Source organism: Oryctolagus cuniculus, chromosome 21 (genome assembly GCF_964237555.1).
Source record: "Oryctolagus cuniculus chromosome 21, mOryCun1.1, whole genome shotgun sequence".
In the NCBI taxonomy this organism is placed as follows: Eukaryota; Metazoa; Chordata; class Mammalia; order Lagomorpha; family Leporidae; genus Oryctolagus; species Oryctolagus cuniculus.
Genome location: NC_091452.1, coordinates 27,635,841 through 27,657,042, shown reverse-complemented (window position 1 = coordinate 27,657,042; position 21,202 = coordinate 27,635,841). Strand labels below are relative to the sequence as shown.

Sequence of the window (21,202 nt, the reverse complement as noted above, 5' to 3'; positions counted from 1 at the left end):
CAGGCTTCAGGCAGGGCTGGAGATGTCTGCAGCAAAGGGGATCAAATTTGTGTGCAGCTCAAGTCTGCATTTGGTCAACTGTGACCAGAAACTGGAAACTGGAAATGGAAATGACCAGAGTCCAGGGGAAGGACCAGAGTCCAGCGGGGCGAGGACAGACATCACAGGGGACAGGGAGAGGCCTTGAAGAGGTGGCCACACATGGCCTGCAGTGTCCCCTGGCCAGGGACACTGGGTCCTGCCTTCCTGGCCCCGGATGCGGCTGTCGTGACCTGCAGTGGGAGGGGCCCCTGAGCCTGGTGGAAGGCAGAGGAATGAGCAGCTTCCCAGGGGGTTCTTTATAAGCTCAGAGAGAGACAAAGAGACAGAGAGATCTCCAGCCATTGGTTCACTCTCCATATGGTTGAAACAGCCAGGGCTGGGCCAGGCTGAAGCGGGGGTCTCCATCGTGGGCAGCAGGGAGGGACCCATGCACCTAGCCCATCTTCCACTGCTTTGGCAGGAAGCTGGATCAGAAGCTGAGTAGCCAGGACTCACACCAAGCATACATTAAGGGATGTGGGCTTGTCTGAGCACCAGGCTAACCTGCTGTCCCCACCCCGACACCTGCCAGTGGCAGCGGAGTCTGAGACGTGACACGAACACGCAGCAAACAAAACCTGCAGAACCTGTGTGCATCCAGAGCGGGAAAGAACCAGCCAGAGAATGGGAGCACCTGTCTGCATGGCGTCCAGCTGCCCAGGGACAGAGATCCCCGGGAGGAAGGGAGCTCCGATAACTCAGCCCCAGAGCGCCAGAAGCATTTTCAAAGTCGGGCTCGGAGAGACATCCAGAAGGCACTCGGGACTGCACCCGGCACCGCGGGTAAGACGCCCGCAGCCGGCATCAGCGGCCCCGAGTTCGAGTCCCAGCTGCATCTCCACTCCCGGCTCCTTGACCACACACAGGAGTTGCAGCAGGTGACAGCCCAAGGACCTGGTCCCCTGCCCCCACGCACGTGGGAGAGCCAGGCTCCTGGCTTGGGCCCAGCCCAGTCCAGGCTGTTGAGGTCATTTGGGGACTGAAATAGTGGATGGAACCTCTCTGCTTTCCTCTCTGTAACTCGGCCTTTTGAATAAACTTTATAAAGATCTTTAAGAAAAAAAAAAAGTGAGAAAAGAGATGAGAGGTAGACAGAGGTGGAGTGTGGGGGAGGGGAAGTTCTTGCTCCACATGGCTGAGCCATCCAGATAAATGCCACCAACTCATTCGCTTAGAGACGGGCAAAATGGCAAAGAATAGATTCTGTGTATTTTATCACAATAAAAAAAGCAGGATTAATTTTTTTTGTTGTTATAAAAGCAAACAAACATGGCACTTGGCATCCCTGTTCCACAGATGGATTTAGTAGAGGTGAGAATGCACTCTTAAATGGAGGTGAAGGCGCAGGGGCCAGGCGTCCCGGGAGTTTCGGCCGCTGGTGCTTCAGCTGAGGCAGTGCTGCCACCTGGTGGACAACTTGAGTGCAAGGCCCCACAGCGCGCAGGTGCATCCACTTCGGGGCCTTGCCTGCGTTCCTGTCTACAGAGCCCTGATTGGAGTCTCCTTGGCTGGCGCGCGGGGTGGGGGGGCGCAGTTCAGGGCCCCGCCTGCTCTGAGTCAGCCTTTGTTAGGCTTTCCCAGGGTCCCAGCAGGTGTTTTGGGTGGTGAGCCAGTAGCCCTTTGCAGTGGGCCAAGTTTGCTCAGTCCGAAGCCACAGTCCAGGGAGGCCAGCCAAGACCAGGGCCCAGGCCTGTTGGGCCCCCAACAGCAGAAGCAGGGTTGGCAGGGACCAGCTTGGGGAGGGACTAGGGCAGGGGGCACGGCCAAGGTCAGTTCGGGCGGCCTGGGCCCACGTAGATGGCCTTCTCCAGCCCGTCCACCACTGGCATGTACTCCAGGAACGAGCTGTAGTGTGTGCACTCGAAGCTGCTGCTCCCGCGCACGTGGGCCAGGAAGTCAGGAGCCCCTGGCACGATGACGTTGTCGGCCAGCAGCACCGACCCCTTCCGCAGAAGGCCACACTCCTGCAGGCGACAGAGAGACGGGGCCAGGATGGGGGTGGTCAGGGGTGCCCGGCCAGCCTGCTCCAAACCAGGACAGGGGCTCGCCACCAGGCCTTGGTTCTGTTCTCTGTTGTCCTCTCCCTCCTCCCTGGAGGCTCCCTACCTGGCCTCTACCCCACAAGGCCCTCCTCCCATCTCCACCCGCCCAGGGGCCTACTGTCCTCTGTATGCGTTGGCTTCAGGCAGTGGCTCCAGCAGAGGGAGGTCCCTGCCCAGGGCTGCCCCCAAGGCTTGGCAAGGCATCCGGGCAGCCCCTGTGGCCTGTGGGGGAGGGGCTCACCTCCAGCAGGAGCGTGTCCGGCAGGTAGCGGTCCTTCCAGTGGTCCAGGAAGACCATGTCCAATGTGTCCACGTCGTACTTGTGCTTCAGCTGGGGGATGAGGTCCTGGGACGCCCCGAGCAGCACGGTGACCTGGCACAGTGCACTGTTGGTGCCACCCATGGGGACCCCCAGGGGACCCCGTCTGCGCACCCACGCCCGCTCTCCTTAGGGGTTCTCAGAGGACAGTCCTCTCTCCCCACCCCTCCCGAGGTTCCAGCTCTCAGGACAACGAGGCAGCGACACCACCCTTGTCCAGCTGCTGGGGGCTCCTCCCGGGACCCCAAGCCTGGGATACACGATGGGAGCCCAGTGAACGTGGCCTTGAATCGAGCTTGGGTGTCCTCTGGGTCCACCCTCCCACCAGCCTCTGTCCCCGGGGTCAGCTGAGCTGTACCTTGTCCTGCAGCCCAGCAATGTCCAGCATTTGCTGGGTGATGGCCGCATAGGTGGGGTTGATCTCCATGGTGAGCAGCCGCCCGCCAGGGGGCAGCAGACGGGCGATGCGCACCGCAGAGTAGCCACAGTAGGCTCCCAGCTCCAGCACCAGAGAGGGGCGGTACTCCTGGATCACGGAGTCCATGATCGCTCCTGCAAGGGGCAGGGGTGGGGAGGGGGTGTGCTGAGTGCAGGGGTGGGCACCTGGCCCCAGATCCCTCTCCCGTCCCACCCCACCTCCCCACTGTGGGGTCTGCTGTACCCCCAAGCTCCCAGTCCTGGCACCTGGCCCCACTGACTCACACCTGCCCCTGTCTCTCCCACCTTGCCTGGTTCAGGCGTCCTGGGTCATCAGGTTCGCAGGGGTCTGGCAGGGGCTGTGAAACCTTGTCCCCAAGCCCCACTCCAGGGATTTTGGCAACCATGACTGTGTCCAGGCTGGAGTTCAGGGCCATGGGGTGGCCTGGGGAGTACCTGACTGACGGGTCCCCAGGCAGGTCCCAAGATGTAAGCGGTGGGAAGCCACAAGCAGCGGTACCACCTCCACGCCTGCTGGTGCAGCACCTGCACCAAGCCCCATGGTGGCCACTGGTGTGGAGTCCCCAGAGGCCAGTGTCACTGAGACACCTGTGGCCATGGCAGTGTAGAGGCTCACCCCGCCCCAGCTCTCTCTCCTTGCAAAGTACGGTTTGCTCACCCGATGGGTCGGTGGCCTGGGTGCAGGCTCCCCGCACCACCCTTGTCCCCAGCCCTGCAAGAGGAGTACCTTACCCCCCAGCCTGGGCATGTCCCAAGCTCCAAGAACAAGGGCCGGTCCCCTATGGGCTCTCACCCAGCTTCGGCGCCCAGGTCTGCCGGCGGCGACACCCACCTTTCTTGTCACCCACGTTCATGGCCCACTCCTTCTGCGAGCAGTAGGTGTCGATGGCGTCCAGCACGCTCTGCGGGTCCCCGCGCTGCGCGTGCTGCCGCACGTGGTGCAGGATGCGCTGCTCCTTGCTGTCGCCCATGAGCAGGTTCCGGAGCGGCTGCAGGAGGAACTCGTTGTAGCCGATCCGCAGCATGGCCCAGTGCCGGCGGCACAGGAACACCATCAGCCCCAGCAGAGTCAGGCCCAGCGCGGCGGCCGCCCACAGCGGGGGCGGGGCCTCCAGCATCTACGGGGCGGGGCGAGAAGGGGCGTGGCTTGAGTACTCTGCCCCTGTCTCCGTCCAGAGCTGCCGGCCGCCCACAGCGGGGGCGGGGCCTCCAGCATCTACGGGGGAGTGGCGAGAAGGGGCGTGGCTTGAGTACTCTGCACTTGTCTCCATCCAGAGCTGCCGGCCGCCCACAGCGGGGGCGGGGCCTCCAGCATCTACGGGGGCGGGGCGAGAAGGGGCGTGGCTTGAGTACTCTGCACCTGTCTCAGTCCAGGGCTGCCACGGCCATCCAATGAGTTAAGTATGGGTCATATGCAGACTTGCGGCGAGTGGCAGGTGCCTTTGGGAGGCTGGAGCCGCCACCGGGCACAGGGGCCCGCCTTAATTTGAGCTCTAAGCTCGCTGGCGCCAGCCCTACCCCGGCCTCTGACCGTGCCACGGGGCCCTCCGTGGAAAGATGGAATTTGAAGGGAGGTTTGTCCCGGTGGGAAGCAGTTCACATTGGGAAGACGCATTTTCCGTGAGCTGCTCCTGCACCGGTTTCAAGGTCGCGTTGCCCTGAAATCGGCACCTTTGAAAATTCCACTTTCCACCAGCTTTTTCCAGTTCCTGCGTATTTCTCAGGGACACCCCGCAGAAGGTTCCACCCTTAGCCCAGAGACGCATGGGTCCCGGCCATGCCCTCACAAATCGATAGTCGCTGTTGTCGCACGTGGCGGCTTTAGCCGCTACGTGACCGCGCCGACACCAAATCGATAGTTTCAAAAAGTAGGAAAACGACTCCCGCTTAGGTCATTCCTTTGGCCTGCACGCGTGTCCAATGGTGCTTCTCTGTCCTGGGTTATTGCTGTCTCCTGGCTCTGGCGAGAGCGTGGGTTGAACCCTCTGGGACCCGGGCTGGAGTTTAACCCCCGAGGGTGAGGGACCCAGAGGGTGGGCAGTTAGCCCAGCTGTGGTGTTCAGAGGGGGGCTTTGGGAGGTGATCTGGATGTGCTAAGCCTCTCAGGTGGGGTCCTCACAGTTGAGTACTGGGGCACTGTATAAGGAGAGAGAGGCCTGAAGGGACCCACCGGTCCCCTGCCTCTGCCACCAAGAAGCACATCACCCTGGACCTTGGACCAGAACCGCGAGTCGAGATAAACCTCTTTCTGGGACTTGAGCCAGCACTCAGTTACAGGATGCTGGCATCACAGACAGCGGCTTAACCTGCTGTGCCACAATGCTGGTCCCTGCTCCCCATATTTAAAAGGGGGGGGCAGTGCTGTGGCGTAGTGGGTAAAGCTGCCACCAGCAGTGCCAGCATCCCATATGGGCGTCGGTTCTAGTCCCGGCTGCTCCACTTCCAATCCAGCTCTCTGCTGTGGCCTGGGAAAGCAGTAGAAGATGGCCCAAGTCCTTGGGCCCCTGCACCCACGTGGGAGACCCAGAAGAAGCTCCTGGCTTTGGATCCGCACTGCTCCGGCCGTTGCGGCCAACTGGGGAGTGAACAAGCAAGTGGAAGACCTCTCTCTCTCTCTATGCCTCTCCTTCTCTCTCCGTGTAACTCTTATTTTCAATTAAATAAATAAATCTTTAAAAAAAAAAACACAACAGTAAATGTGGGAAGTAAATTCCAAAAATGCAAAGGCCGATTCCGCTTCAATGGGGAACTGCTTTGGAAGGTGCTAGGAGCCTGAACTGTTTACTTCACCCCCCGGGGCACCTGCAGAATTCGAGAACTTGGCATTTCACTCTCTAATCTCTGGCTCTCACTGATCGTGCACGCGGGGGCACAGGGACCTCGGGGCCTGGGGGAGGACCAAGGACAGCGACTCCGCCCACTGATCAACCAAGCCGCCCAGAGGTTTCCGGCACAGAATGACCTAGTGCACGACCGGTGTGCAGGTGCCCTGAAAACCGAGCGCCGTTTCTGCTGCCACACAGTGGCAGGCGCTGGGTCTGGGGTTAGGACGGCCACGTCTCTCAGCTGGGTGCTCCACCTTCCTGGCCATGCAGACCCTGGGAGGCAGTGGGGATGTCTCAGGTGCCTGTGTCCCTGCCACCCATGTGGGAGACCCGGGTGCAGCTCCCAGCTCCTTCCGCCTGGGCCAGCCTGGCCGTTGTGGGCATCCAGGGGAGTGAACCAATTAATTGGAGTTCTGTTTGTCTTTCCAATTGAAAAAAAAAAGAGAGAGACTAGGTCGGCACTGTGGCTCACTTGACTAATCCTCCACCTTCGGTGCCGGCACTCCAAGTTCTAGTCCCGGGTGGGGCATTGGTCCTGTCCCGGTTGCTCCTCTTCCAGTCCAGCTCTCCACTGTGGCCCAGGAGTACAGTGGAGGATGGCCCAAGTGCTTGGGCCCTGCACCCCATGGGATACCAGGAGAAGCACCTGGCTCCTGGCTTCGGATCGGCACAGCGCCAACCGTAGCAGCCATTTGGGGGGTGAACCAACGGAAGGAAGACCTTTCTCTCTGTCTCTCTCACTGTCTAACTTTGCCTGTCAAAAAAATAAATAAATAAAAAAAGACTAAACTATTACTTTGCTTGATAGAGATATCTTTAAATATGAAAACGAAGACCAGCACTGTGGTGTAGCAGGGTCAAGCCTCTGCCTACGACACTGGCATCCCATACGGCTTTGTGTCCCGGCTGTACCGCTTCTGATCCAGCTCCCTGCTAATGCACCTGGGAAAGCAGTGGAGGATGGACCAGGTGCATGGGCCCCTGCGCCCACACGGGAGACCTGGAAGAAGAAGCTCCTGGCCCCTGGCATCAGCTCGGCTTAACCCCGGCTGTTGTTCCCCTCTGGGGAGTGAACCAGCAGATGGAAGGTCTCTCTCTGTCTTCTCTTTCTGTAACTCTGCCTTTCAAATAAATAAATTAATCTTTAAAGATAAATTAAAAAGGGCCGGCGCCGCGACTCACTAGGCTAATCCTCCGCCTGCGGCGCCAGCACACCGGGTTCTAGTCCCGGTCGGGGCGCCGGATTCTGCCCCGGTTGCCCCTCTTCCAGGCCAGCTCTCTGCTGTGGCCAGGGAGTGCAGTGGAGGATGGCCCAAGTGCTTGGGCCCTGCACCCCATGGGAGACCAGGAGAGGCACCTGGCTCCTGCCATCGGATCAGTGCGGTGCGCCGGCCACAGCGGCCATTGGAGGGTGAACCAACGGCAAAAAGGAAGACCTTTCTCTCTGTCTCTCTCTCTCACTGTCCACTCTGTCAAAAAAAAAAAAAAAAAAAAAAAAAAAAGAAAAGATAAATTAAAAAGGAAAACTGAGCCGCACGTGGAGGGCTCGCCCAGAGCCATCCAGGTCCCATGCTCAGGGTCAGCCCTGACAGCCCTCTGTGGGAAGCAGAGCTCTGCGTGTTCCTGGCGCAGGGACCCAAGGACGGGCGTGGCCAGCCCGGTGTTCCCCAGCTTCCAGAAAAGTCTTTGCGGCCAGCCATGCCCACTTCCCCTGACACCAGTCCTTGTGGTCTCTGGACCTCAGTGAGTGCAGGAGGGGAGGCTGGAGTCTCCATACGGGCTCTGATGGCATCACCCATTGAGCCCCAATGGCAGAAGCTGCTGGGCGGGGCCGGGGCTGTTACCATGGGAACGTGAGAGCACCAGAGAAAAGTAATGGCGGGCTCTGACTTCCAAACCTACTACTAGGCTACAGGAATTAAAAACTGGCACAGGATAGCGGCTGGCTATGACACCTGTGACGCCAGCATCCCGTATGAGCACCTGTTCGAGTCCCGGCTGCTCCACTTCCCATCCAGTTCCCTGCTGATGCACCTGGGAAGGCAGCAGAAGACGGCCCGAGTGCTTGGGCCCCTGCACCCATGTGGGAGACCCGGATGTCCACATGTAATACGGGATGTGGGTGTTTCCAGCACCGGCTTAACCTCTTGCACCACAATGCCTGTCTTGGCAATGGATCCTCAGACCCGGCACATACACACAGAAAACAAAACAAAAGTAAATTTGATTTCATTAAAATTTCTTTGTGTATCAAGAGAGCAAAAGGATAACCCAGAGAATGGAAGGAAATATCTGCGTGTCATACAGCTGGTGAGGGCTTAAGACCCGGTGCAGGAAGAGAACGCTGGCAACTCTGCAACAAAAAGAAAACCGCGTTCTAAGAGTCAGACTTAGGGGCCGGTGCTGTGGCGCAGTGGGTTAAAGCCCCAGCCTGCAGTGTTGGCATCCCATGTGGACGCCGTTTCGAATCCCGGCTGCTCCACTTCCGATCAAGTTCCCTACTAATGTGCCTGGGAAAGCAGCAGTGGAGGATGGCCCAAGTCCTCGGGCCCCTGCACTGACGTGGGAGACCCAGAAGAAGATCCTGGCTCCTGATTGGCTCAGCTCCAGCCATTTCAGCCATATGGGGAGTGGACCAGCAGATGGAGGACCTCTCTCTCTCTCTCTATCCCTCTGCCTCTCTGTAACTCTGCCTTTCAATAAAGAGACCCTGCTGCTCCGCTTCCGATCCAGCACCCTGCTAAAGCGCCTGGGAGAGCAGCAGGAGATGGCCCCAGTGCCACCCGCGGGAGACCCGGATAGAATCCAGGCTCCTGGCTTCGGCCTGGCCCACCCTGGCTGTTGTGGGCATTTGGGGTAGTGAACCAGCAGATGGAAAATCCCCCCCCCCCCGCCTTTCAAGTGAATAAATAAATCTTTAAAAGAAATAAAGTGGATGAGAGGCAGCCAGAGGGAATGGGGAGGGGGGGAGGGGACATTATTGCTCCACACATGAACCATCAGCTGAATGCCACAGAATCCTACCCTTAGCGACAGTTAAAATGCCAAAAGATAAGTTCCATGTATTTTTTTAAAATCATTTACTTGTGAGGCTAGTGCTGTGCCACAGCGGGTAAAGCCACTGCCTGCAGTGCCGGCATCCCATATGGGCACTGATTCAAGTTCTGGCTGCTCCACTTCCGATCCAGCTCCCAGCTATGGCCTGGGAAAGCAGTGGAAGGTGGCCCAAGTCTTTGCGCCCCTGCACCTGTGTGGGAAACCTGGAAGAAGCTCCTGGCTCCTGGCTTTGGATCGGCACAACTCCAGCCATTGCAACCATCTGGGGAGTGAACCAGCGGATGGAAGTCCTCTCTCTGCCTCTCCTTCCCTCTGTGTGACTCTTTCAAGTAAATAAATAAATATTAAAAAAAATAAATGCTTCTTCCAGGTCTCCCACGCAGGTGCAGGGGCCCAAGGACTTGGGCCATCTTCTTCTTCTTCTTCTTCTTTTTTTTTTTTTTTTTTGATAGGCAGAGTGGACAGTGAGAGAGACAGAGAGAAAGGTCTTCCTTTGCCGTTGGTTCACCCTCCAATGGCCACCGCGGCCGGCGCACCGCACTGATCCAAAGCTAGGAGCCAGGTGCTTCTCCTGGTATCCCATGGGGTGCAGGGCCCAAGCACTTGGGCCATCCTCCACTGCACTCCCGGGCCACAGCAGAGAGCTGGCCTGGAAGAGGAGCAACCGGGATAGCATCCGGCACCCCAACTGGGACTAGAACCCGGTGTGCCGGCGCCACAGGCAGAGGATTAGCCTAGTGAGCTGCAGCGCCAGCCTTGGGCCATCTTCTACTGCTTTCCCAGGTGCATCAGTAGGGAGTTGGATCAGAAGTGGATTAGCTGGGTCTCGAACCGGCACCCATATAGGATGCTGGCACCGCAGGCAGCAGCTTTAACGCCACAGCACCAGCCCCAAATTCTACGTATTTTACAAAGCATCCCGGGGCTGCTTTTAACATGAACTCCGGCCTGGAAAACTTTTCCCTGGCTCCTGTTTTCAGGCAGTGATTCACTCCCTGACTCTTGGCCAGGAACAATTTTTTTTTTGGCTCCACGAAGCCTCTTTGTTCTCCCCATTTGCTTCTGCCCCTCCCATGGCAAACAGCTTGGTGGCCAGAAACAGCCTGTGAACTCCGGCAGGCTGTCCCCTCTGCACTACCTCTCCTCCCCACGTGAGGGCGCTTTAAGATGCTCACAGAAAATGGAATGAAAAGGTAAGTTTATTTGGCTACAAAAAATATGTTGAAATCTTGGGGCCGGCACTGTGACATACTGGTTTGTAAAGCCGCCGCCTGCAGTGCCAGCATCCCATATGGGCGCTGGTTCAAGTCCTAGCTGCTCCACTTCCGATCCAGCTCCCTACTGATGCACCTGGGAAAGCAGTAGACGATGGCCCAAGTCCTTGGGCCCCGCACCTGCGTGGGAGACCTGGAAGAAGCTCCTGGCTCCTGGCTTTGGCCTGGCCCAGGCCTGGTTGTCGTGGCCACTTAGAGAATGAACCAGCTCATGGAAGATCTCTTTCTCTGTCTCTCCTTCGCTGTCTCTCTGTAACTCTACTTTTCAAATATAAATAATTTTTTTTATTTTTTTATTTTTGGAGTAAGGGAAAGGGTTTATTGGGGAAAACCCAGCAGGCCAGAGGGAAGGGGTGAGGAAGGAGAAAGAGGGAGAAGGAGACAGAGACAGAGTTTAGGAGGAAGAGAGGAAGAGAGAGAGCGAGCGAGAGGAGAGGAGAGAGGAGCCGAGAGAGAGAAAGGAGACAAGAGAGAAGGAGAGTGGGTAAGAGAGAGGAGAGAGGAGACAAGAGAAGAGAAGAAGATAAATCTTTTTTTAAATAAAAGGCACTATTTATTTATTTGAAAGGCAGAGTTAGAGAGAGAGAAAGGGAGCGATAAAGAGAGAGAATCCACTGGCTCACTCCCCGAATAGCCACAATGGCTGGAGCCGTGCTGATCCAAGGCCAGGAGCCAGGAGCTTCTTCCGGGTCTCCCATGTGGGTGCAGGGGCCAAAGGACTTGGGCCATCTTCTACTGCTTTCCCAGGCCACAGCAGAGAGCTGGATCGGAAGTGGAACAGCCAGGACTGGAACCGGCTCCCATACGGAATGGAGCACTGTAGGCAGAGGCTTTACCTGCTAAGCCACAGGGCCGGCCCCTGTTTCTCAAATAAAGGAACAAATAAACCTTTCAGAAAACTGTCTCTAAAAATTATACATCAGATCCCAGGACTCCACACTGCTCACTGTCACCTACTGGTGGCCCCGCGCGCCTGCCCGCCCAGTGCAACCTCCTGCCCCGCACAAACATGGCCTCAGGTGCCGTCAGCACCGCCACCGTGCAGACTGCAATAATCGGTGGAGCAGGCCTGGATGATCCAGAAATGTTAGAAGAACTGAAAAACATGTGGGTACTCCCCATGTGCAGAGAGGCTGGACCTTGCCATGCAAGTATTGCCATGGCAACAGATAAAGCCGCAAGTTTGCTCCTCACCACCATACCTCAGACGGGGCCAAGAATGGTCGGAAACCCTGCGTAACCGGAAGAATATGGCCCAGTGTTCTGTTTTATTACCAAGACATTAAAATAGCCCTAGAAAAACGGTGGCTTTCTAACTCCAGTCGTTGTGGGAATTGCTGCTTAACTGGGAAAAAAAATCCTGGGAAAGACGTGTAGCTTTCACGCACTTGCCTGGGGGAGAAAAACAAGTGCAGGGAAGAGACTCCTGCAAGTGCTCGCGACTCCTCCTCCTGGGAGACCCGGGCCACTTCTGAACGTGGAGAAAATCACAGGCCCCGCCCACGTGTGGGTAAAAATCTCACATTTTAATTTAAAGATTTATTTTTTACTTGAAAGTCAGAGTTACACAGAGAGAAGGAGAGGCAGAGAGAGAGAGAGAGAGAGAGAGCGAGCCACAAACAGCCACAACGGCCAGAGCTGCGCCGATCTGAAGCCAGGAGCCAGGAGCTTCTTCTGGGTCTCCCAGTGGGTGCAGGGCCCCAGGACTTGGGCCATCTTCCACTGCTTTTCCAGGCCATAGCAGAGAGCTGGATCGGAAGTGGAGCAGCCGGGACTCGAACCAGCACTCATATGGGATGCCACCCGCTATGCCACGGCGCCGGCCCCAAAATCTTCCATTTTAGGATAAAACAAGATACCATTCTTCCCTCTGGCTATTAAACTTGCAGCAGTACAGGCTGGGGAGTAATAGCTGGTTTCCTGTGTTGCCAAGGACGGTGAGGAAGAAATGGGACTTGGCTCCTTGCTGGCGGGACTGCACATTGCTGCAATCTTTGGAGGGCAGTTTGATAAAACGGATCAACAGGCTCAAAAATATATAGGCATTTTGTTTTGTGCATTCTCGTAGGAATTTCTCCTTCAGAAATGATCGCATACATGTATAAATAAGAATTTTTAATAGGATATGTTATAGAAAAATTTCAAAACAATATGAATATCCAACATAAGATTAGCTGTGGCTTAGTGTGAAGCAGTAACTGAAAATCATGTTTTCACATAACATTTACTATCTAAAAGAAATGACTGTTCTGGGACCGGCACTGTGGCACAATGGGTTAAAGCCCTGGCCTAAAGCACCGGCATCCCATATGGGCGCCGATTCGAGTCCTGGCTGCTCTTCTTCTGATCCAGCTCTCTGCTATGGCCTGGGAAAGCAGTAGACAATGGCCCGAGTCCTGGGGCCCCTGCACTGGCACAGGAGACCCGGAAGAAGCTCCTGGCTCCTGGCTTTGGATTGGCGCAGCTCCAGCTGTTGTGGTCATCTGGGGAATGAACCAGTGGATGGAAGACCTCTCTCTCTCTGTCTCTACCTCTCTCTGTAACTCTGTCTTTCAAATAAATAAAAAAATTTAAAAAAAAGAAATGACTGTTCTATAATATAAAATGAAAGCCATGTAAGCATTTTACAGTACTTGTTTTAAAATGCCGTGTTAATGTACAGAAAGACTAGAAAGAAGTATACAGAATCTTTTATTGTATTTGGGGGAGGAGAGTCTGGGTAAGTTTTATTTTCTTTGAATCTTTCTGTATCTTCACAGTTTTCTACAATGAGCATAATCAAATAATAAAGTTGTAAAAATAAAAAAATTATGCATCTTTAGCGATTACGGGGTGGTGTTCTCATAACTGCTGTAGACACTGGTATGTGCAGTTGGCTACTGATGGTTGGACATGCTCATCCATTTACGAGAACGAACTGATCAGAACAGTGAGAGAACTGGAAGCACGCGAGAAAACCTCGTGGGAAGCATCGGGCAGGACAAGAGGCCTTGTTTTTTAAATGAACAGTATGCAGAGAATGCAGAATGGGGTTAAGGAAAAGGTTGGGTAATTTTATCCCCAGTAAAATGAAAAATTAATTAATTAACAGAAAGCAGACAAAGTAGGGGACAAAACCAGATGGCGTGGGAAGCTGGAGACGGTTAGCAGAGGAGAGACTTCAGGTGGCTCTGCCACAGCTGGCCAGGAATAAACAGATTTAAGTACAAAGTTTTCAAAAAGAGGCTTGAATATCCCCAGTGTACTGGTATTTGGTTGCTTCTGTGTTAAGACCACCGGGTTTCTTCCCGTATCTGTCTTTTAGCCAAAGACCGTTAGGGGTCGAGGCTGTGGCGTAGCAGCTTAAGGTGCTGCCTGCAGTGCTGGCATCCCATACAGGCGCCGGTTTGCGTCCTGGCACCTCCACTTCTGATCCAGCAGAGATGCTGTGGCCTGGGAAAGCAGTAGAAGATGGCCCAAGTCCTTGGGCCCCTGCACCCACGTGGGAGACCCAGAAGAAGCTCCTGGCTCCTGGCTTGGGATTGGCCCAGCTCTGCCCACTGCGGCCATCTGGGGAGTGAACCAGCAGATGGAAGACCTCTCTCTCTGTCTCTCCCTCCCTCTGTCTATAACTCTGCCTCTCTAATAAATAAATAAAATATTTTAAGAAAAAGAAATATGGCATATATATATATATACACACACACTATATTATTCAGCTATAAACAAGAATGAAATTCTATTTTGCAGGAAAATGGTAGGAACTCAAAGATATCAGGTGGAGTGAAATAAGCCAGGGGGCCGGTGCTGTGGCACAGCAAGTAAAGCTGCTGCCTGCAGTGCTGGCATCCCATAAGGGCGCCGGTTTGAGTCCCGGCTGCTCCACTTCTGATCCAGCTCTCTGCTATGGCCTGGGAAAGCAGCAGAAGATGGCTCAAGTCCTCGGGCCCCTGCACCGGGCATGGGAGACCTGGAAGAAGCTCCAGGCTCCTGGCTTCGGATCTGCTCAGCTCCAGCAGTTGCAGCCAATTCGGGAGTGAACCAGCAAATGAAGACCTCTCTCTCTCTCTCTCTCTCTCTGCCTCTCTTTCTCTGTGTCAAATAAATAAATAAATAACACATGTTCTCCATTGTATGTGTGAGTTACAGCTACAGTTATAAGAACAAAAAGAAAAAAAAGTGCCTGTGTATATCGGTTTTGCTGCAAATTCCCTGTTTTGTCCAACTTTGGGGGAAAAAAAGTCCAGGCTGAGATTCCTTATTCAAAGTTTCGGCAGGGGCCGGCATGCGGGTAGCGGGTAAAGCCGCTGCCTAGCAACCTGCAAAGCCAGCGTTCCAAATGGGCTGCTCCACACCCGACCCAATTCCCTGCTAACGGCTCTGGAGAGCAGAGGAAGACGGCCCCAGTCCTTGGGCCCCGGGCCCCACGTGGGAGACCTGGATGGAGCTCCTGGCTCCTGGCTTCATATGGGCCAGCCCCAGCCACTTTAGCCATCTGGGCAATGCACCAGGGCATAGAAAACTTCTCTCCCTCTGTAACTCTGCTGTTCAAAAAACAAACAAACAAACAAACAAACAAAAAAGCAAACTTAAAAAAGGCCTATGTGGACAATCACCATAATTGCCATCCTTCCCACACTTACCCAATAATCAGGCCAGACTTCATGAGAGCAGACTTATGTTGTAAACAATAATGTAATTTTGAATTTCTTTGATCAAAAACAGGTAAAATCTGTATTTCAATGGAGAAGAATCTGGCCCTCTGTCTTTTTTTTTCTTAAATACTTATTTATTTGTGTGTTTTTTTTTTTTTAAAGTTATTTATTTGAGAGTCAGAGTTACACAGAGAGAGAAGGAGAGGCAGAGAGAGAGGTTTCCATCCCCAGATGGCCACAAGGCCGGAGCTACGCCGATCCAAAGCCAGGAGCCAGGAGCTTCTTCCGGGTCTCCCATGTGGGTGTAGGGGCCCAAGGACTTGGGCCATCTTCTACTGTTTTCCCAGGCCATAGCAGAGAGCTGGATTGGAAGTGGAGCAGCTGGGACTTGAACCAGTGTCCATATGGGATGGCGGCAGCGCAGGCGGCCGCTTTACCTGTTGTGCCACAGTGCCAGCCCCTTTGCTCTCTGTCTGAGGTCTATGGTCTGCCTGTCAGTTGGCCTCCTGCCTTCTGCCATGCTTGGCCGGCCCTTACCCAACCCTCAGCTCCACTCTCCTGCCACGTGGCGGCTCCAACTCTCCACGTGGGCGCGTCCTGTCCTCCCAGCCCAATGACCTGGTGGCGCTGAGCACCCACACCTGACTGCTGGGATCCTTGCTGGGACTGGCTCAGCTGTGCTTTCCGGGGGGCGGGGGAGTGCGGGGGGGGGGGGGATCTGAACAAGCCCTGCAGCCTGGAGCCAGAGACCTTCAACTTCAAAGAACTCAGTACCACAACTAAGGACCCCACCCCCACCCCCACTGCCCAGCTACAGGGCGCCTCTGAGGCCCCTCCCAGACGCTACAGCTCAGCTCCGCCAGTAACCAGGCAGGGGATGATGGCCCCAACACTTGGGCCCCTGCCACCCACACGGGAATCAGGATGGAGAACCCTGGCTCCTGTCTCCAGCGTGGACTAGCCCTGGCTGTTGCAGACACCTAGGGAGGAACCAGTGGACCAAAGAGCTTTCTCTCCATCACTCTGCCTTTCAAATAAACACAAGTTAAAAAAGTGGGTGTAGCGCAGGCGGTTGTGACACTGCGGGCTCAGCCGCCACCTGGGACACGAGTGTCCCTTATCAGAGCGCTGGTCCCAGCTGCTCCACTTCCAATCCAGCTTTCCACTAATGCAGAGGGGAGGCGGCTCCTGGCACCCAGATGGGAGAGCTGGCTGGGGTTCTGGACTCAGCCCCGGCTGCTGTGGGCATTTGGAGGGAACCAGCGGATGGAGGACCTCTAGGTCTCTGTGGCCTTCAAATAAATGAAGACAAATAGGGGCCGGCACCGTGGCGCAGTGGGTTAAAGCCCTGGCCTAAAGCGCTGGCATCCCATATGGGTGCTGGTTTGAGTCCTCTTCCAATCCAGCTCTCTCCTGTGGCCTGGAAAAGCAGTAGAAGATGGCCCAGGTCCTTGGGCCCCTGCACTCACGTGGGAGACCTGGAAGGAGCTCCTGGCTCCTGACTTTGGATCAGTTCAGCTCCGGCCGTTGTGGCCATCTGGGGAGTGAACCAGCAGATGGAAGACCTCTCTCTCTCTCTCTCTCTGTCTCTACCTCTCTCTGTAACTCTGTCCTTCAAATAATAAAATAAATCTTAAAAAAAAATGAAGACAAATAATAAAACCACTGGGTTCACTCGCAGCCAACTGCAACTGGTAGGTTAGAAACTAGGGGACTGCGCTGTGGCACAGTGAGTTAAGCCGCTCGCTGCCTGCAGTGCCGGCATCCCATATGGGCACTGGTTCGAGTCCTGGCTGCTCCACTTCCCATCCAGCTCCCTGCTTACGGCCTGGGAAAGCAGTAGAAGTTGGCCCAGGTCCTTGGGCCCCTGCACCCATGTGGGAGACCCGGAAGAAGATTCTGGCTCTTGGCTTCAGCCTGGCATAGCCCTGGCCGTTGCAGCCATTTGGGGAATGAATCAGCGGAGGGACCTCTGTCTCCCGCCTGAATTCTTTCCAGCACAACTGCTCATCTTTGCTTTTTCGTAAGCGCTCCGTGGTTTGCATCACCCAGGAATGCAGCCGCCCCTTCCAATCCTAACAGACCTAGCAGCGCCCCTTCCAATCCTAACAGACCTAGGTGCTCAGCTCCTGCATCTACAAAAAGCAGCCAGACCAGAAAACAACTTTGCGTGTGTTCACAGGCAAGAGGCTAGTTGCTTTCTTGCTCTCACAAGAGCTGAGGGCCACACGACATCCACGACCCTAACAGCACCAGCCCAGGGAAATTCCTGTTCCAGCAAAACCTGAAGCCCCGGCCCCTGTCACCCAGCCCCATGCTGTGCACGGGCAAACCAGGAGGGAGATTTCTGCAACCCCAGTTGGCCCCTGAGCTCCAACCCCCTCCCTCTCCTACCTCCCTCTCCCACCCCAAAAGGGCCTGGCCACTTCTGCATTTTCTCTCAGTATTTCCCAAGCGACACCTGTGCTGGTTGCCTTTACCAGCGTGGCCCTGTTGGTCTGCCCCTGTGGGGCCTGCAGAAGCCCCTCCCCCCCCCAAGCAGCAAGGGCTCGGCACAGCTCCCAAGGCCACTTTTACCCATAAAAAGCAACAAGAGACAGAAGTCCCCAGGTGGAAAAACAGGCTGGTCTGTTAGCAGGGCTGGTCTGGGTGACTTCACCTTTCTCTAACTATGTCTCCCCACCCAGGGCAGCCCAGCCCACTCCAGCCTTGGGGGCGGGGTCCTGAGCTTCAGGGGGTCCCCTCCTGGTGGGCAACCATTCTCTTGGAATGAAAAGCCAGAGGAGCATCCCAACCACTCTCCCACTCTGAGGGTCTGACCCCGGCCCAAGGGGACCCTCCTCTGCTGGGTGGGGCACCAAGTGGAAGGCCCTATCCCGGGACCCACCCAGCCCCCACCCCAGCACAGATGTCCCTCCCACAAAGAGTATGGCAACTCCTGTCCCTCTCCGAGCTCAGATTCCCTTACCCTAGGTACTTAGATACCTGCCCCAGGCCCCAAGACCCCCACCCAAGGCGCGGAGACCCCAGCCCAAGGTCGGGTCTCTTCACCCTAGGTCAGATTCCCTGCCCCGGGTCCCAGGACACCCACCACCCCCGAATCCCAGCTCAGATTCTCCCCAGCCCCAAGTTCCAAGAACCCCCCCTCACCCCAACTCAAGGCTGGAGACCCCCACCCAAGGCGCAGAGACCCCGGCCCAAGGTCGGATCTCCACCCTAGGTCAGATTCCCCGCCCCGGGTCCCAGGACACCCACCACCCCCGAATCCCAGCTCAGATTTTCCCCAGCCCCAAGTTCCGGGACCCCCACCCCACCCCAACTCAAGGCTGGAGACCCCCACCCAAGGCGCAGAGACCCCGGCCCAAGGTCGGACCTCCACCCTAGGTCAGATTCCCGCCCCGGGGCCCAGCACCACCCCCCAAGGCCAGGCCCGAGACCCCGCCCGCGGCCGACCCCCGCCCGCGCCGGGGCCCGCGCACTCACCTCGCCGCGGCCGCGCGCCCGGCTGACTGACCGTCCGCGGCGGCACAGGCAGCGCCGAGGGCAGCCCGAGCCGCCCGCGAGGCCCCGCGACGATGGCGGCGATGGCGGCGGCGCTGCGGCGGGGGCCCGGCGGGCGCTTCCGGTGGCGGCGGTGGGCCGCGGCGGGCGGGGTGCGGGGCGCGGCGCGGGGCGCTGCAGGTATGAGGGGCCGGGGGCTGCAGCGTCGCCGCGGGGCGTGGGGGTGTGCGCGGGGGTGGCCACGTGGGGGGCGTCCCCGTGGGGGGCGGGGGAGGGGGGTGGCCACGTGAGGGCGTCCCCGCGGAGGGCGAGGTGTGTGTGGGTGTGTTACCTGGGGGTGTGGGGTGTCTGGGCGGTGCACGTGGGAGTGTGCACAAGCCTCTTGGGCAAAAGGGCAGCTTCTAGCTGGCGAAACTGGGGCTGGGGTCCCTGCCTCTGCTCTCCGAGACGACCCCTCCCAGTTACTTGCATCCTGACCATGGTAATATCCAGGCTCCCGCGGGCGCCAGTGTCCGCCCCCCACCAAACCTGGTCCCCACAGATACTCGTTACCTGCATAAAGGGGGGAGCTGGGGACCCCATGGATCCTGGGCACTCACTGCTGGCCGAGCCCCTGGGCAGCAGGCGTGGGGCGGGGCGGGGCGGGGCACACTTGTCTTTCTGGGGCCACCAAGGGACCCTGGCCAAGCCAGGGCGGTAATTGTACCTTACCTGCCCCTGAGCAGAGCCCTGCCTGGTCACTTTAGAGGGTTCACACCCTGCTCTCTAGGAAACACCCCCCCACCCCCGTGCACAGGCCCCAGCACCCCTATCTGCCAAGGTGAGCCCAAGCCCATGCATACACAGTAGCCCAGTCCCCAGCCACACGTGCACACGGTGACCACCGTTCCCCCTTCTGGGCTCGTGGACCGTGGGACAGAGTCCCTGCCTCTTTACAGGATCAGGGACAGGTCAGGGCTTGGTGCAGCTGTGGGAGGCGGAGCAGGTGACCTTGGCCAGTGCGGACTTCAGGCTGATGGCTGGCTGCCCCCCTGGGGGGGGATGGGCGGAGCTGTTATTTTTTGAAGCCTTAGGGAGCTGGGCAGGGAGGAGGGCCCTGCAGGGTCCTGGGGGATGGGCCCGGCCTTGGAGGACCTCGGGTTGCTGCTAACGGTGCATTGCTGAACCCTTGGGACCTCGGATGGAGCACCCCGCGGGTCGGAGCCGCTGGACTGCCTCTGTCCGGTGGAGGCATTGGCCAGGAGGAATGCACTGTGGTTACTCCCAGCTCGGGGCCTCCAGGCTTCCTGCTCCACACTGTTTATCACACCCAGTGGCTCCCGCTCGTTTGTGTGTGAGGTTGCCAGGGTGGGGAGCAAACCGCCCAAGTTAAGCCCAAGGTCCATGTGGCCGGCTCTGATAGCAGACCTTGGGGACACAGTGCAGGGCTTCGGGGCAGGACAGCCCAGTGCTGGCGACAGGGAGGACAGGCCACCTGCAATGGAAGGTAGGGGTGTTCTGAGCGATGCCTGGGGACCCCCTGCCCCACCACAGAGCAATGGCACAGGACAGACCGGGTGGGGGGGGGGTGGGGGCAGGAGGGCCATTTCTTCTGCCAGAAGTTGGCCTTGGTTTCCTGGGCGCCTGTCAGAGCCATCAGAGGCCTTGGGGGCATTCACTGGGAGCATGCGTGGCACTGCTGGGAGTCACTGGAAGTCAGTCGTGACTCCCATGCGCACCACATCCAGCCTGCCGTGTCTCATGCCGGCTGCTGGACGGGAGTTGGGTGGGCAAGGCTGTGGGGGAGGCCGTGGGCCTTTTCTCCGCTGCAGGTCTTTTTTTTTTTTAAGGATTTATTTATTTGAAAGTGAGAGTTACACAGAGAGAGAAGGAGAGGCACAGAGAGAGGTCTTCCATCTGCTGGTTCTCCCCAGATGGCCACAATGGCCGGAGCTGCACTGATCCAAAGCCAGGAGCCAGGAGCTTCCTCCAGGTCTCCCACATGGGTGCAGGGGCCCAAGGACTCGGGCCATCTTCTGCTGCTTTCCCAGGCCACAGCAGAGAGCTGGATTAGAAGTGGAGCAGCTGGGGCTTGAACTGGCACTCATATGGGATGCCGGCACTGTAGGCGGCAGCTTTACCCGCTGCACCACAGCACCGGCCCCAACACCCCAGCCTTGAGTATGCGCCCCACCCCCCCAGCATCAGCCCCTGCAGATTGCTTTGTTTCCATTGTTTCCCTCCTTCCCTGGGGGTGGGCTGTGTGTGTAGGGAGGTGGGGGCGGCTGGTGCCTCCTGCTGGTCTTCCCAACCTGGGGCCCAGGTCAGAGCACTTCTTTTCACCCCTCCAGGGCTTCCTCTCTGGGGTGGGAGAACCCCTAGTTCTGCTGGCAGCTTGCAGACTGCAGATAGGTGGCGCTTGCTGCAGGGTTGGGCTGCAGGGGGCAGGACCTGAGCTGCTTGCAAGGTGATGTCACAGCAAGCTCAAAGGACTAGAAAGCTGCCGCCTGGGACTCTGGCACCCCAGACGGGCGCCAGTTCGAGTCCTGGCTGCCCCACTTCCCATCCAGCTCCCTGCTAATGCACCTGGGAAAAACAGTGGAAGATGGCCCAAGTGCTTGGGCTCCTGCCACCCATATGAGAGACCTGGGAGAGTCTCCTGGCTCCTGAATTTGGCTGACCCCAGCCCTGGCTGTTGCCGGCCATTTGGGGAGTGAACCAGTAGATGGAAGATCTTTCTCTGTGTAACTCTCACTTTTAAATAAATAAATTTTTGGAAATAATAATAATAAAAAAAGCCTGGACCTGGGCTGGGGCAGCTCTGACCATAGCCTGGTCAGTCTTACGGGTCACATTCAGCAGACGGGCCTTCAGGTGCCTGCTTGTGCCACTGGCTTCCATGAGACATGGCTGCCCTTTTATGTATTTATTTTAAAGATTTATTTATTTATTTGCTGGGTCAATCTGGAGCCAGGAGCCAGGAGCTTCTTCTGGGTCTCCAGTGTGGGTGCAGGGGCCCAAGGACTTGGGCCACCTTCTACTGCTTTCCCAG

General features: G+C 57.0%; 2 protein-coding genes across 7 annotated transcripts in view; one reads left to right on the top strand and one right to left on the bottom strand.

Annotated features, from left to right (window-relative positions):
• Positions 1 to 1,268: 1,268 nt before the first annotated feature.
• LOC100354142 (catechol O-methyltransferase) lies at positions 1,269 to 18,817 on the bottom strand. Of its 4 annotated transcripts, none has more exons than XM_051837303.2 (5): positions 18,724 to 18,817; positions 3,713 to 3,998; positions 2,801 to 2,994; positions 2,365 to 2,496; positions 1,269 to 2,045 (listed from the first exon to the last, which is right to left on the bottom strand). In XM_051837303.2, the coding sequence occupies exons 1-5, from the start codon at positions 18,751 to 18,753 to the stop codon at positions 1,851 to 1,853; spliced, it is 837 nt and encodes a 278-aa protein (XP_051693263.2). In that variant the 5' UTR covers positions 18,754 to 18,817; the 3' UTR covers positions 1,269 to 1,850. The 4 variants fall into 4 exon arrangements, with proteins under 4 accessions (XP_051693263.2, XP_069922386.1, XP_051693264.1 ...); XM_070066285.1 differs by having other exon boundaries at positions 3,713 to 4,195; positions 18,724 to 18,799; XM_051837304.2 differs by lacking the exon at positions 18,724 to 18,817 and adding an exon at positions 18,154 to 18,276.
• TXNRD2 (thioredoxin reductase 2) overlaps positions 18,223 to 21,202 on the top strand; it is a 41,293-nt gene continuing 38,313 nt past the window's right edge. The window contains exon 1 of one of the 3 annotated variants that reach the window (XM_051837299.2): positions 18,223 to 18,351. In XM_051837299.2, the coding sequence (XP_051693259.1) occupies positions 18,246 to 18,351 (106 nt within the window). In that variant the 5' untranslated portion in view covers positions 18,223 to 18,245. Of the gene's footprint in view, positions 18,352 to 19,506; positions 19,658 to 21,202 lie in introns of those variants that run through there. The other 2 variants (XM_051837300.2, XM_051837302.2) reach the window with 2 other exon arrangements.

Bases quoted from the DNA above. Each gene is read 5' to 3' on its own strand.
- LOC100354142 (XM_051837303.2), bottom strand. From the start codon at position 18,753: ATGGGGTCCCCAGCTCCCCCCTTTATGCAG. The intron at 3,999-18,723 runs GTAACGAGTATC...CCCGCCCCGTAG, and splicing joins CAGCTCCCCCCTTTATGCAG to ATGCTGGAGGCCCCGCCCCC. The intron at 2,995-3,712 runs GTGGGTGTCGCC...TGCCCCTTGCAG, and splicing joins GAACGTGGGTGACAAGAAAG to GAGCGATCATGGACTCCGTG.